The 14,407-nt window shown below is 47.0% G+C and overlaps 6 protein-coding genes across 6 annotated transcripts; 4 read left to right on the top strand and 2 right to left on the bottom strand.

Moving 5' to 3' along the window:
- Positions 1–19: 19 nt before the first annotated feature.
- On the top strand, positions 20–934 carry H257_13000 (hypothetical protein; the record flags this gene model as incomplete). Its single annotated transcript, XM_009840414.1, has 1 exon — positions 20–934. The coding sequence occupies one exon, from the start codon at positions 20–22 to the stop codon at positions 932–934; it is 915 nt and encodes a 304-aa protein (XP_009838716.1).
- Positions 935–1,506: 572 nt separating this feature from the next.
- Positions 1,507–2,614, top strand: H257_12999 (hypothetical protein). The gene has a single exon (XM_009840413.1). It carries the CDS (start codon positions 1,512–1,514, stop codon positions 2,502–2,504), a length of 993 nt encoding a protein of 330 aa, XP_009838715.1. The 5' UTR covers positions 1,507–1,511; the 3' UTR covers positions 2,505–2,614.
- A 2,409-nt stretch (positions 2,615–5,023) lies between these two features.
- H257_12998 (hypothetical protein) lies at positions 5,024–5,449 on the top strand (the record flags this gene model as incomplete). Its single annotated transcript, XM_009840412.1, has 1 exon — positions 5,024–5,449. One exon carries the CDS (start codon positions 5,024–5,026, stop codon positions 5,447–5,449), a length of 426 nt encoding a protein of 141 aa, XP_009838714.1.
- Positions 5,450–5,547: 98 nt separating this feature from the next.
- Positions 5,548–6,529, bottom strand: H257_12997 (hypothetical protein; the record flags this gene model as incomplete). The annotated part of the gene is made up of 2 exons (XM_009840411.1): positions 5,548–5,721; positions 6,011–6,529. 2 exons carry the CDS (start codon positions 6,527–6,529, stop codon positions 5,548–5,550), a joined length of 693 nt encoding a protein of 230 aa, XP_009838713.1.
- Positions 6,530–6,874: 345 nt separating this feature from the next.
- H257_12996 (hypothetical protein) lies at positions 6,875–7,701 on the bottom strand (the record flags this gene model as incomplete). Its single annotated transcript, XM_009840410.1, has 3 exons — positions 6,875–7,107; positions 7,131–7,310; positions 7,572–7,701. The coding sequence occupies 3 exons, from the start codon at positions 7,699–7,701 to the stop codon at positions 6,875–6,877; spliced, it is 543 nt and encodes a 180-aa protein (XP_009838712.1).
- Positions 7,702–11,479: 3,778 nt separating this feature from the next.
- H257_12995 (hypothetical protein) lies at positions 11,480–13,285 on the top strand (the record flags this gene model as incomplete). The annotated part of the gene is made up of 1 exon (XM_009840409.1): positions 11,480–13,285. The coding sequence occupies one exon, from the start codon at positions 11,480–11,482 to the stop codon at positions 13,283–13,285; it is 1,806 nt and encodes a 601-aa protein (XP_009838711.1).
- Between the last annotated feature and the right edge of the window lie 1,122 nt (positions 13,286–14,407).

Below are 14,407 nucleotides of genomic sequence, written 5' to 3'. Positions count from 1 at the left end.
CACGTACGCGTTCCACGACATGTACGACTACGTACACGTGGACGAAAAGTGGTTCCACGCCACGCCAATCCGTTCCCGGTTCTACCTGCTGCCCGGAGAGGAGCCTCCACATCGGTCGACTCAAAGCAAGCGATTCATCACCAAGGTGATGTTCTTGTCGGCAGTTGCACGACCTCTATGGGACAACGCCAAGTCCGAATGGTTCGATGGTAAGATCGGCACGTGGCACTTTACCCAGCATGTTCGGGCAGCCCGCTCGTCACGAAACCGTCCCGCGGGGACAATGGAGCTGCGACCTGTCAACGTGACACGCCCTGTGTACAAGAAGATGCTCATCGACAACGTCATACCTGCCATCAAAGCTCTCTGGCCGGCCGACTGTTCGAAGACCGTCTTCATCCAACAGGACAATGCCCGCCTGCACGTCCCACCTAGTGACGCCGACATTATCAAGGCCTGCACGTCCGATGGATGGGCGATGAAGTTGAAGTACCAACCACCGAACTCGCCGGACATGAACGTCTTGGACCTCGGGTTCTTTCGCGCAATCCAAGCACTTCAGCAGACGCACCACTCGAACACCTACGAAGACATCGTGAATGCGACGAACAACGCGTGGAAGGACGTAGACCCATGGTCGTTGGAGCGCAACTTTTTGACGCTGCAATCATGCTTGCGTGAGGTCATCGGCTGCGCCGGCGGGAACTCCTACAAGATTTCGCACATGAAGAAGGCTGCTTTGAAGAAATGTGGCCGCCTACCCGAGTCTGTGTCGTGCGGCAAAGACGTCTACGACGATGGTTGCACACTGCTCGGCCAGGTCGACCTAAGCACCGTCATGCTTGAGCTGTCTCTGCAAACAGCGCGCGACTTGGAAATGAGCGACATCTTCACAGCATTGGAAACTCTTGACATCGATGACCAGGATGAATAAAGAATGTATGTTTTGGAAGGAAATATTTATTTCATTTGAGTCTTTGTATCGAGAAGCATTATTAAATAAAAAAAACATTTGTTTTTATTATATTATATTGACCTTTATATGGCTCAGCCTATATATTTATAATATTTCATGGGGCTCTGCTAAGGTACTTCTATTTCCGTCCTTGGCTGATTTTGAAAAGGTACTTCTATTTCCGTCTGGAGGTAGTATACGGATATGGTGCAAGAAGCGTAGAAACGACGATATTTTGAGCACTTTTTACAGCGTTATACCATGTGCAGTATTATTTTTTCCTGGCAAATTATAACCACAAAAACGATAGATCTCCACAAGGCGAATCGATCATGTGGTTCCAATTCACAATGGACGAAAAAATGAGAGAGCTATTTTAGTTTGCTACAACAGAAATGTATGGGCTCGGACGTACTTTGGCCACCACACCATACGTCTTGACGTTTGTATGGGCCAGTTATCCGTACACTTTATCCGTACGTAAATTGAGTTTACCAAGGTTTAACCTGGTTGTTTTACCCCAAAACATCGGGTCGAATATTCTGGTGAAGCCCAAATGGATCTTTCATCTGACTGTGAACATGGTCATTTTCGAATTATGTCTGGTGCTGCCACCCGCCGAGCCATCTCTGCCGCCGCGACTGGCTTTGTCGCGGACGCTGCGTCCATGCCACTTCATTGGATCTACGACGCCAACGAGCTTGCCGCGCTTGTGGCCGGAAAGGACCCAACATTCTTCTCGCCGCCCGCGTCCAAGTACTACGACAACCCCCTTGGCTCGCTCTCTCCGTACGGCGACGAGATCGTGTCGCTATTGCAGTACTTGGCGTCTCACGACGAGTTCTCCCCCTCCGAGTATACCACCACCTCGTACAACGCCATGAAAGCGTACACGGGTCGCCTGAATGGAGTCATGCGCGATTTCATCGCGAACGTCGAGGCAGGCAAAACGTTCCCGGACGCCGCCAGCGACCACCCGGACACACAAGGACTGAACAAGGTGCCGATTCTCGTCGCTCGGTTTGCCGGGCACCCCGACTTGCTGTCCATCGTCCGCGACGCCGTCAAGGTCCATCAGCATGCGGCCATCGCCGTCGATACGGCCGTCGCGGGTGCTGTGATCTTGGAGCAGGTGGTGCTGCACGGCACATCTGTGCGAAGCGCCATCGAGGCCGCTGCCACGAACCCCCTCGTTGAAGCGTCGATTCGCCAGATCGTAACAAGTGTACTCGCGGATGTGGCCGTGTCCAAGGACGTCACGAAAGCCATCAACACGTACGGCAAGTCGTGCCCGTTACCTGGTGCGTTGCATGGCATCTTATTTGTGCTGTTGGCGAACGATGGAGCGGTCGAACCGTCGGTGCAGTCCAACATTGTCGCCGGCGGAGACAACGCCGGTAGGTCCATCTTCATTGGCGCCGTCACGGCGGCCGCGGCGGCGGAAGGAGCTGTCCCGCAGAAGTGGACCCAGAAAACTACGCGCTACGAGGAGCTGCACCCCCTTGCCGCGCAGATCGTGGCCAAGAATAGTTTTCTATCCAACGCATGATAAACATGTTTGTGTTGGATTGTTCCTGGCACAATTAAAAGTTTGCGAAAAATATATATATTTTAGAAATTGACCAAAGTGTACTTCGAGGTGTATAAGTTATGGTTACTGTTACTGTTAATTCCCTGGCGCTTGAATATTTAATGGGTTAAGTGTCGTTTATTTATTGTCGATTTGATACAAATTTGGGGAGGGGGAGCAATCGAATTGCGCCGACCCCTAACAGATCCACAATCGATCTGATTGGTTGAATTTCACTAAGAGGGTTTTTATTGGCTAATAATTTTGAGCTCACCTGAGGTAGCCAATCAAATCGATTTAAATTCCAACGAGAAACCACGCCACAACACGAAATTTCACTCGAAAGCACAATAAATGAATGATCATATCTCAATACAAAGGAACTCGCCGCTGCGCTAGTGTCCTGGCAGGAATTAGGAATGGCCCTTCGCGCATGAAATATCAAGAGTACCTCGATATAAACGAAATCCCGAAACCCCGAAAAATGTGTACCCAAGAACGTGAAGAGCCTTGAAACATCGCAACCCTGGCGTCCTGGAACCTACAACAGTTAAGTCAAAGTGCAAACTTCATTTTCCGAGGTTTGGCGCATTGCCAGTGGGTTGCTATCGCTAACCCCCGGTAATGCGCCGTACACCTCACGAAAAGCAGAAGCAAGCCTACCTCGGAAGGTCTCGCGCCCCCACCCAGATGCAGAGAACAACGTTCAAGGTGCGACGAACTCCTGGCTAACGTTATAGTGGCCTCCAATGTGAATTCGCAACTGTTGCAAATCGATTTCGCGTCGCGACTTGATCCCCGTTTACTGTAGTGTTGCACTAAGAAAATCCCGTTAACCGTTGCAAAAAAGGGGCACAACCTTCAGACAGAAGATAAATTCAAACCACCGCAAGTACTCCAACACCCACAGTACTACTTACTACGTAGTACTAGCGTAAATCCTACCAGCATTAGAGATACTACAGTAGTATGGTTGGCTCAATGAAAATCTTACAATTAGCTGTGCCGGACAATGAATAGTTTACAGTTATTACTATAGATACCGGTACTGATATTCAAAACCAACGATCTTATCAAGTGCAAGCAATCAATTTGTTTTTATTGTTACACGTTGATGTCAACAGAGATTAGGGCGTGTTCAATAGAGAGTTTTTGGTAGTCCACTTTTGAGTTGAGATAGCACAAAATACTCAATAAGGGTGCGTCTGGTAACCGGAAATATTGCGCAATATTCAGGCCCAAAACGCCATTTTGGGGCCCAATTCAACAAATCTGATCAAAATTGAAACATGTCTTGCTGGAATGGATCTTTTACCTCCATTTTGAAAATGGCATTTTGGGTTAATCCCATTTTCCGAGAAAATGGAATAAATTTTTTGAAATGTTACCATACGCACCCTAAATCTATAAACCTCTAAAATCACGTTCTCCGAATTGTGTGAATCTCAACACATTTCGGAGATCCAGGCACCTCTATCTCCCAAACTTTGCTGAGGTAGATACATCGTGTCGATGCGGATACACATCCGGATAATAAAACGATGATGACCATTCCTTCACTCGATTCCTGCCATGTCCACAATCGACAGCCCAGCCAACCCGGTCGTTCAAGTCGACGACGCCCAATCCCGTCCCGGCAAGTGCTCTACACTACACTGGCTTGTTGAGGAGGTCAGCGACATTCTGCGCAGCCCCTGTCGCAGGGTCACCTGAGATGGCGAGCCATGACTTCGTGAGCTGGACGACTTCCTGTGGGTTGCAAGTTTCTCCGCGTGTCATCTTGAGTTGTCTTTTTTAGTAGTCAAAGTAAATTGAATAGGCATTTTTCAAATAGTTATATACTAGTTTTGACTATATACTAGTTTTGACTATATACTAGTTTTGACTATGTTGAATATTCTTTTTTGTATTACTTCAAATCACTTTTATTACAGAGGACATTGGAATGGTCCGCCTACAGCTTCCTTCAAGGCTCTGCTGTCTCTCGCGATTTAATTGGCTACCGAAGTTCCATTGATTTTCCAGCCAATACGAAGCACGTTTGAGTAATTTAATTAGAGGCTATAAAAAATGCGTTAGTCCAAACTTGAAAAATGGTGGAAATGAAAATCCGTTTTCACATGAACCAATTGAGACAGTATCGAAAGTTCGCTGACACGAGCTATACATGAAGCATACATCGATGATAGCACTTGACGCGATAGCGCAATGGTTTAGTGCGACGGCGTCCAAGTAGATTAAGGAAGGGGGCAGGGGTTCGAGCCGCGGTCACGTCAAGCCATTTTCTAAAACATTATTGATATAGTTTTATATTAACTGTAAATGTGAACACCGAGTATAGAGATGTTTCTAAAAATTCCGATCGTTTCCTCTTATGCTTCCCACCACTTGTTTTTCGAAACCCTTGGAAAATCAGTAAGGAAACTCTTCAAAGTTGATTGTGGTTCCTCTCCGAGGGGTGTCTGAGCAGAACCCAGTCCTTACCTTTCGTGTGTGCAATGTCAACTCCTCAGAAACGTCGGCAGTTCACCGAGCGCCAAGACATCTTATTTCTGACCCAAATCAGGGTGGAGATGCCATTCCTCGCCCGTCGTGGAAAAATTATGGATGTCTGGGACTCCGTTGCACGGAATCTGGCTACCGTGGGTGGCTTTGACCGTCCCCAGTTCGATGGCAAGAAGGCACAAGCCCGATTTGCCATATTGTTGCGTGATCATCGTGAAGACAACAGAGCTTCAATGCGGGCATCATGCGTTTCCGAAGACGTCACGGAGAAGGCCATCATGCTGGACGACATCGCAACCCAAGTGGATGAGGCCAAGAACGAAGAAATGCGTCGTGCAAGCACCGAAGACAGCACAGCAGCACGGTCCGAAGGAGCCGATGCTCTTGTTCGTGACGAAGCCATGGAATCTCAAGGTTAACGAAAAGCCGAAGAAGGTGACGGGGAGTCGAATGCGTCGGGTGGTAATTGCTGAAAATCCTTACACTCATGAACGAAGGCAACCGAAGTGAGCTTGATCTACGCAAGTTCATGTTTGAACGTGAGTTGGAGGAACGCAAGAAAGATCGCGAAGGTGAAGTTGAAGAACGCCAACGTGATTTTGAGGAGCGCAAAATGGACCGCCAACGTGAAGTTTAGGAACGCCAAAAGGCCGCGAGGTCCAGATGCATCAAATGCAAGTGATGCAGAGCGCTATGACTACCGTGCTTGATGCACTAGTGAAGAAGTTGTAGAGTAATTGTCATTGTGTTAGCTTGGCTCACAAGCTATATTGCTCTAGTAGTAAATATTACTATTAATGCACTTGTTATTGTTAATGCAACTGTCGATATAATTCAATTTATTACTGTTAGATTGTTTCAACCTGCACTGTGTCAAGATACTCTTCGAGCGTTGGTGGGGCTACTTCAAAACACATACTGATTTGATTACCCCGGAAATGGCGGCAGTGACAATTCGTCAGCACCATGGCAACACAAACGATTTTCGCCACCGGTGCTTGTCGAACGTTTGCAAGATACTTGAACGTGATGACGCCCAGTGTTTTCATGATCTTGAAATTCCATTCGACTGACTGTCGCACGCTACTCATGGCTTTGTCGAAGTTTTGTTTTTCGATTGAAATGATGTTTCCCTTGTAGCCGCTGATAATGTGCCTGGTTACTCCATATGCTAGGTCACCGAAGATGTATTTTGAGGCAAATATTGCCGGATGGCTTGAAATCGCTTGTAAGAGGCCACTGTGCGCGAGCATCGCTGAGTCGTGGCGTCGACCCTCAGTTGGTCCCCAAAAGTGAATACAAATGCCATCTGGGGCAGCAACGGCTTGGTAGTTGAGGCAATGGATTCGTTTGTGCCCAGTGTACAACTGTTTTCGCAGATTTAACCCGTCTCCAACCGCTGCAATACGACACGTTTGGACCTTCGTTCCGCCAATGAAGCCAAACACACAACTGAGCGGTGATCCTTTGTTATGGACGGCCACACAATACTTGTCCATATTGGCACGCAGCAATCTCAAATTGAGAAACAAAACCTGTTTCCAACGGTCGTACAGATCATGCACCATGTGGTTGAAAATGTCGGATAGGCGCCCTCGTGAACGACCAAACATTCGTGCAATGTCGTGATAACGTCCGTGATCATCTATTTGGTAAGCCATTCGTCACAAAGGTACCGCTTGAATGGTGCCATTATATCTACATCCAAAGGCTGACAATTGGACGTAGCATTTGGGGGTATAGGGTCAAGAAATAAGCTCGTCTTCAACGATACGGTAGGAATCCTTGTTCACGTGGGACTCAAAGTTGTCCAGCAGGACCACCGATGGCTCGGTCAGAGATGTTTACAAGAGGCGTCGAAGGTACGTCTTCCACACTATATTGTCCATCCACGCCTTGGCCTGAACAGCGTAGAAGTGACCACTTGGGCACGTTTGGAGTTCCGCCCTGTCGATGCGGACGCCAGGAGTGCCACGAATGACAAAGAAGATAGGGAGCTTGTCGCCGTTGGAGCGCACAGTCAGCACCACCATCATGCGAAGTGAGAGCTTCTCTCCTGTCGAAATCTTTGCGTCCCCTCCACGTACGGACCAAATGTACCTCGGCGGCATGTCGAGTAGAACCCAGGTTCATCAACATTGTAGATGCAGTCGGACTGAAGCCACGGTATCTTCGATTGGAACTCAGTCGCATAGTCGTCTCGCACTTCCAACAGAGCTTCTTGCCGAGCCTTGTTCTTGCCTGGACGTTGCCGCGAGAATCCGTTACGGTGGAAACGTGCTGCAGCAGACGAAGCAGTCCAATATACATACCCAGTCCTTGGATTCTTGCGGGCAAGGAAGGTGTGCATCCAGTGGACTGGGTGTCGCTTGATCCAGATGATCAGGTGGGAAGTTGTGAGAGAGAACGCTCTTGTAATCGCATTGTATTAATATATCCGACGAGCAGGATCAGGAAACTCCTCTATTGGCCTACCTGGTTTGACCTTATTGTGCTTTTGTTTCATTTTACGCGAGAATGTCGGCCTTTTGATCGACCCACGTTCGGATGGTTCGGCGATGTTCATCAACTCGGCCACTTTATAGTCGACCGTCGACTCTATGAGTCTAAGAAACTCCTGTTTGATGGTGATGTTGTAGTTACGTTTCGGGATGCGAAGCGTCGACTGCATGTGAAATAAAATCTGAGGTGCACGTGCGCCGACCCTCACGTTGTAATATTCTCAAATTCAAATATTATTCGAGGACATGTGTTTTCTCAAATTCGATAGGCGGACCATTCCAACGTCCTATGTATATTATATTACTCTTCCAGATAGCACAAGTCTGTAGGGTGATATTTACATAAAAAATGGCGAAAAAGTCCTATGATAGGACTTTCGGGGCTAATCTTATTTTCTGTAGGGTGATATTTACATAAAAAAATGGCGAAAAAGTCCTATGATAGGACTTTCGGGGCTAATCTTATTTTTGGACTACTGTATGATACTACTGTAGTAGGACTTTCGGGGCTAATCTTATTTTTAGACTTAGTATTTGTTAGGCCCGGATAAAATCAACGCGTTGGAGCATAAGACCAAACCTGGTCCTATGTAAGGGTTATCCGAAAAAAGTTGACCTTTACATGTTAAGACTGATGGGTGGAGATGCTCTAGGTAGTTTGTCATGGTGCTACTGCATTCTACTTTGAATGGGTATCCTGGCTTGGAAGCATATACACGTAAAAGTACAACATCGAGCGGAGACACTTCAATGCCACTTTGTAGAGTCAGCAACGAAATTAATAGTATTAATTCTTGTAATGCATGTCGCACAGAAATTTTAAACTCCGAGGTTGCTAAAGGTAGAATTTAAACTTTACGAACCAAATTTCCAGTTCACAATCGAAAACAATTTCAGGAATATGGTAAAATTCCGGGTTTGCTAAAGGTCGCTTTTATTAGAGACATTTTGCAAGTCAAAATTCTATCCGCTGTTGGAACAGTACTCCGATGCCGACTCCAAGGAGAAGTTCCGGATTGTTAAGGCAGACCACCAACCATTTTGACCAATCAAAGTCATTTAGAGGTAGGGTTAGCTGAATTCTGTCGGTTCCGACACATTCCGACAAACCTTGTCGGAATGGAATCTGAAATATCCTGGTCTCATATACAAATTTAAATGCGGCGATAGTCCACCAAATAGTTAGTTCGTCATATTCCGACATTTCGGCAGTTACTTACTCCTAATCAGGTTTGCTAAATATAGGAATGCGATATCCGTCATAAGGAGGCCGCTGCTCGTTGTAGTAGTTATGTTTACACGTGAGCAAGTGGCATTGCACCTTAGTTCATGTTACCCTCACCATACCTACGAAAGACTTACCCGACGGACGCAGTAGATCATCATTCTAGGTGTATATGTGAGCCCTTTCGCTTTCCCTGTACCCTTCCTACTTCGGAGTATCCAATAGAATCGTTGTCGTATCTTGTCGGAATATTCATGCTATCGTTTATCGATGCCCACATCAACGTTGTATTGAATGGAATTGGGCGGCTATTTGATGGTTGTGAAATGGATGGAGTAAAGTAAATGGTTGAGATAGATGGAGTAAAGTAAATGGTTGAGATAGATGGAGTAAAGCAAATGGTTGAGATCGATTTTCTTGCCTCTCAAAAATGATTTCATTTTTGAGAGGCAACAAAAAATCGATCTCAATTGCAGGTACTGTATTATTCCTTCTTCTTGGTGTGATAATAACTCTCTTTCTTAATTCTTTGCTACCGTTGTTACAAGCGCATAAAGTTATAGAGAATCCCACTTGACACTTACTCCGGAGTATAATTTTTTTTTATTTACGAACTACGGTACAGTATGTCAAATACTAAACTTACGTCAGGGAGATGCAGGAAACGAACGAAAAATCGCGATTATCTCGCATGTCGACAAAGTCTGTACTTCATGCAACATGCTAACGTTACTTCAAAATGTATTGTCAAATACTAAACTTACGTACAGGGAGATGCAGGAAACGAACGAAAAATCGCGATTATCTCGCATGTCGACAAAGTCTGTACTTCATGCAACATGCTAACGTTACTTCAAAATGTTTACTTCATACGTGAGAACTCGAGGATGTTGGGATGCAAGTACAGCGGTGATGTATACCGGTTTGCCAGATCTCCGACACCTTGTATTTCGGTATTCTGTACCTGAGTCTCAATGTTTGTTGTATTATATCAACTTTTTATAAAGAACTTTTGTTTTATATGGTCCTGAACGTTACGTGTGGAAATGCATGCATGATCTTTTTAGAATTGACATGTATACATGCTGCGCTCGCACATGTGCGCTGTGCGGAAAGTCCAAGCGCAGGTGGTCGAATTCTCGAGAGCGACGCATGGAGGTGAGCTGCAACATGTATAGGAAGGTAGTGCATGCAAGCATCCTTACCTACGTGGAGTACAGAGGACGAAAACGACGACGGTGGAGGACGAATTTGTAGTTTTTCGCGCACATGCGTGCACATGCGCATGAGATGCCGCTATCTATAGTTAGCTGCCACGGTGCTGGTTGTGATGCGCACATGCGCCGTGTAATAGTCTACAAGTTGGTATGCGTCCCATCCCTCGTCGTCATTCCTAGCCTATGTATGCACCCACCAAAGTTCCGCATTTTGCTCTCGAATTTATCTCGCACATGTGCACATGCGGGGATGAAACGTTATTTCTGATATAGAACGGGTAGCGAACGGATAGTAAAATTCTTTAAATACTGTATAAAGGCAAATGTATGACTCAGGAATCCTATCGACATGTGGTGAGGCAAATACCCGGTTTAACCCTCCAAGTATCGCAGAATCATCAGTTTGTCAAACGAGCGATTTGGGAAAGCGACGAAAGAAGTCAGCAATTCTGTGATCATCACGGCAATGTCCGTTTACATGTTAACGGCAGTGGATCGCAATGTCAAATTTACGGCCTGTTCCTGCATCTCCCAGTACACTACGTCGGGTTCACGAAAATCAAAATCAAAAAGGAACTGTAAAACGGTACTTTACGGTTACAGTCTTACCAGTGGGGATGCTCTGATATTTATACTGTATCTCGTCCTTACGGAAGGGCTTTTACGCTCATATCAACCAAATACTTCAACAAGAACATTTGCTCCCTTCGGTAGACATCTCTCCATTACAAAATCTTGTAGTTGCCAATTCTATGTCGTGTTCTGTACCTAACCATAAGAGCCTGTTCCAAGTAAATTTCGAAATGAGTAACAGCCAATCAAAATGTGCCCAACTCATTCCAAAATCCACTTTTCAAAATGCGGTGCATGGCCCCATTTCATACCATTTTCGACAACCTATCGCCGCGCCAAACTACTCGCTGAAATTATTGCACCACCAGCCAATTATTGATCCTACGTTTTCAGCACATCTATCTATGAGGTTGAATATTGACAGTGAGGGCCGACATGAACACAGATAACCGCGGTGCGAGAGCGCAGTCACCAGCTCATACGTGTGGGAGACTGGCGATGCTGAAGAAGTAGTGACTAGAGATCTCACGGTCGACCCCGTTGGCTATTAAGCGCAACAACGGACCTCGGCTTGGACCTTGGTCAAGGGAGGCAGTGAAAGCCCTTGGTGCAATACTATGTTGGCCAATCACTTTGCATTTTCTGGACACGATTTATGTCCAATCAATCATGGCCGTAAAATGGCAATGCCATCCCATTATTCGCGGTTTTCGAATTCTACTTGGAACAGGCTCTAAGTACAGTAAGATAACCAAAACAGGTAAGAACGACAACACAAGGACTTGGTCGTCCAAATCCCCAAGTTCACGAACAGGCTCTAAGATAACCAAAACAGGAAAGAACGGCAACACATGATGACAGACAGTGTGAGCACACCCACCAAGGACTCGGTCATCCAAATTCCCATTTTCATTTTACCATCGCCAACGAGCCATGGTCCTTTCCTCACGCACCTGCATCGTTGTAGCACTTTCGGCTTTGGCGGCAGTCCAAACCCTCGCCCAAACATGCACTGTACTAGATGATGTCGACTTGACTGGCAACGACATTACTACCACCGACCAAACGGATTCAGGACAGTGTTGCAGTGACTGCGAAGTCACCCCGGGGTGTAAAGCGTACAACTGGTTCGACGGCGTGTGCTTCCTAAAGTCGGACGAAGGAGATCACACCCCGTTGATAGGAGGGAAGTCGGGAGTGCTGCAATCGAAACCAGCCCCAACGACTTCTGCATCCCCTACACCAGCCACTACGCCTGCGTCTACAGCCACGCCAACGTCTGTTCCTACCACAGCACCCACCTCTGATCCTTCCTGTCCCCGCATTCGAAAGTCCTGGGATGCACTCACCGCTGCCGAACAAGATACGTTCAAGTCCGCGATAGAGATCGCCGTGGATCGTGGCCTGTACCAAAAGTTTGTCCTCATTCACCAAGAGCAAATGGGCAACCGCGAGGCGCATGGCACATGCGTGTTTCTGTTTTGGCATCGTAAGTACATCCTCGGGTTTGAAAACATGCTGCGCAGTCTCGGGGACCAATACAAGTGCCTCACCCTTCCGTACTGGGACTACGTCCAAAACTACGCGACCATGCAAAACACTACCCAAGCACAGCGATGCACCTCGATTGAAACCTGCGCCCCCGTCGCGACTGGATTGGGGGGCTCCACGCAAGGCTCACCTTCCAGCGCGTCCTTCTTTGGCCAAACGTTTCCGAGCAACCGCTGCGTCAACCAACGTCCTGTGAACCACATGTGCACTACCGCTGGCTCTGCTTCTTGTCCGAAATGCACACCTCGCGGCAACTGGGCTAACACTGCCATGATTTCAGACATGGGGATTGCCAACATTCGCCAAAGCGTGCTGGGGGGCTCCGACATCCTAACCGTGTCGAACAACATTGAAAACTCCCCCCACAACATCCTCCACAACACGCTGGGCGGTCCGATGGCCAACGCCGGGATCTCCCCCATGGACCCCATTTTTTTCTTGCACCACAACACGATCGACTTGCTGCATACCATCTACTACCACTGCAAAGTCGAGCCGCTCAACTTGAACGACTTGGAGCAGCAAAACGACCTCCGGTCGTTCCAGGGCTGCTCCACCAGGAACGGCGAAACCATCGGGCCGATGTCCTCCCTTCGCATGCGACTGGTCGTTTCAGGCCAAGCGATTGAAGTGGCCAACGACCTGCTCATTGGGTCATTCTTCAAGGACTTGCCCACGCAGTACTACAAACTCACGGACGCCCGTCAATTGGGCTACTCGTTTGATATTGTGGGATTGCTGGGGGACTTGTACACCACATGCGGAAGCAGTAGAAGCAGTAGACGCAGTAGAAGCTCCACCCGTGGCATCGAGCGCGTTCGAGGAGTGAGTCATGCTAACGTGGCCATTGACCACGTCGTCGAGCCAATCGTGCTAGCCGAAGCCAAAAACGTGCTGGCGTTCGAAGACGCCGTCCTCGCCCAAGCCGAAAACCAGGGACTGACCACGGACGAAGCGTACTTGGAGTTACAAAAGATGAACTTGTTGCTGCAGGAGAATTGCATGCCGGGGTCCGTCGCGGACTTTACGCCAGAGTTCAAAGCCGAATGGCACATCACAGGATCGTCCAAGTCGTTTGCCCTGTTGCAGGACATCAAAAGTTGGACCAATCCCGTCCGCATCGAGCACTGGCAAGACATCCTCGCCCAGTACTACCACTGCCGCGGCGATGTCAAGGAAGTTGCGTAGATAGAATGAGGACCAAAAAGGCAGTGAGTGTATTTGGATTTTCTCAATTTGATTTTTGCACGAACGTTTCGTTTGCGGTTGGTTAATAATGGTTATACCCCGCCCATGAACTGTGTGTTACATCAGCTTACAGTAGACACCCATCTAATCCCTATTCCCGGGGCAATTTTGTATCGCCAGTGTTCAGTTATCATGAACCACAGTCAGTGAAAGTATAAATCCCACAACGGAATGGTTGTGAGTACCAGTATCAGCTCGTACAGTGACTCTTTGATCTTGCATTGCCGCACTGACATGTAAATCAGCCACCTCACACTTGGCGTCACGATGCCCAAGATACACTATGAAGGGTGTGGAGTATTTACGACTTCATTCTCACCAACCGGCGAAACCGACTGAGCCCCGACAAAGTGTCAATTCTGGTCCAACTGTATATGAATGGCGATAGATCTTCTCGCGGTAGTTGAATGAGTGTCATGATGGGAGAAGAAAGCGATGGCGGAAGTAGCGGTAACGACGATGAAACCAAAGATAAGGAGTACGAAGTATAATAGATACCGTACAGTTTGCGTAAAATTACATTTGTTTAAAATTATGATTGACAGTGAAATACTCCGTACTACGTAGTATATACTAACTATAATAGTACCTATTGTGTCGTGAATTAATTTCTGATTTTCAATAGTCAATTATTTCTTCCCATCTGTACTACCCAGTGGGAATGCTAGGGATATGGATAGCTTTGGCGGACAGCAAGGCTTCGGACACAACCAAATTGTACTGTACATAAATGGGCTAATATTTCACAGGTCTACTGGTTGGTTGCCAGAAACGTAACCGTATACAATTCGACAGGTTGACTTTCAAACGAAAATAGAATACTTTTGGCAGTTAGCAAAATGTAAACTGACACGATTGATGCACTTTCGTGGCCAATGTTGACTCTATTTTCATTCAACAATCTATGAGCGTAATCTCAACGTTGTGCTCTGTTATACGAGCCAAAGCGATGTGAAATTCAAGGAGGTTTAGGTTGGCTTTTTTTGGGTTGAAGGTTGACGAAACTGACGAAACTTCAATGTTCGAATTTCACGTGAACCAACACGAAGTTCATGAATCTGA

This window comes from Aphanomyces astaci, assembly GCF_000520075.1.
Source record: "Aphanomyces astaci strain APO3 unplaced genomic scaffold supercont1.44, whole genome shotgun sequence".
NCBI lineage: Eukaryota > Oomycota > Saprolegniomycetes > Saprolegniales > Verrucalvaceae > Aphanomyces > Aphanomyces astaci.
This window is presented reverse-complemented; position numbering and strand designations above follow the sequence as displayed.

Bases quoted from the DNA above. Each gene is read 5' to 3' on its own strand.
- H257_12999 (XM_009840413.1), top strand. From the start codon at position 1,512: ATGGATCTTTCATCTGACTGTGAACATGGTCATTTTCGAATTATGTCT.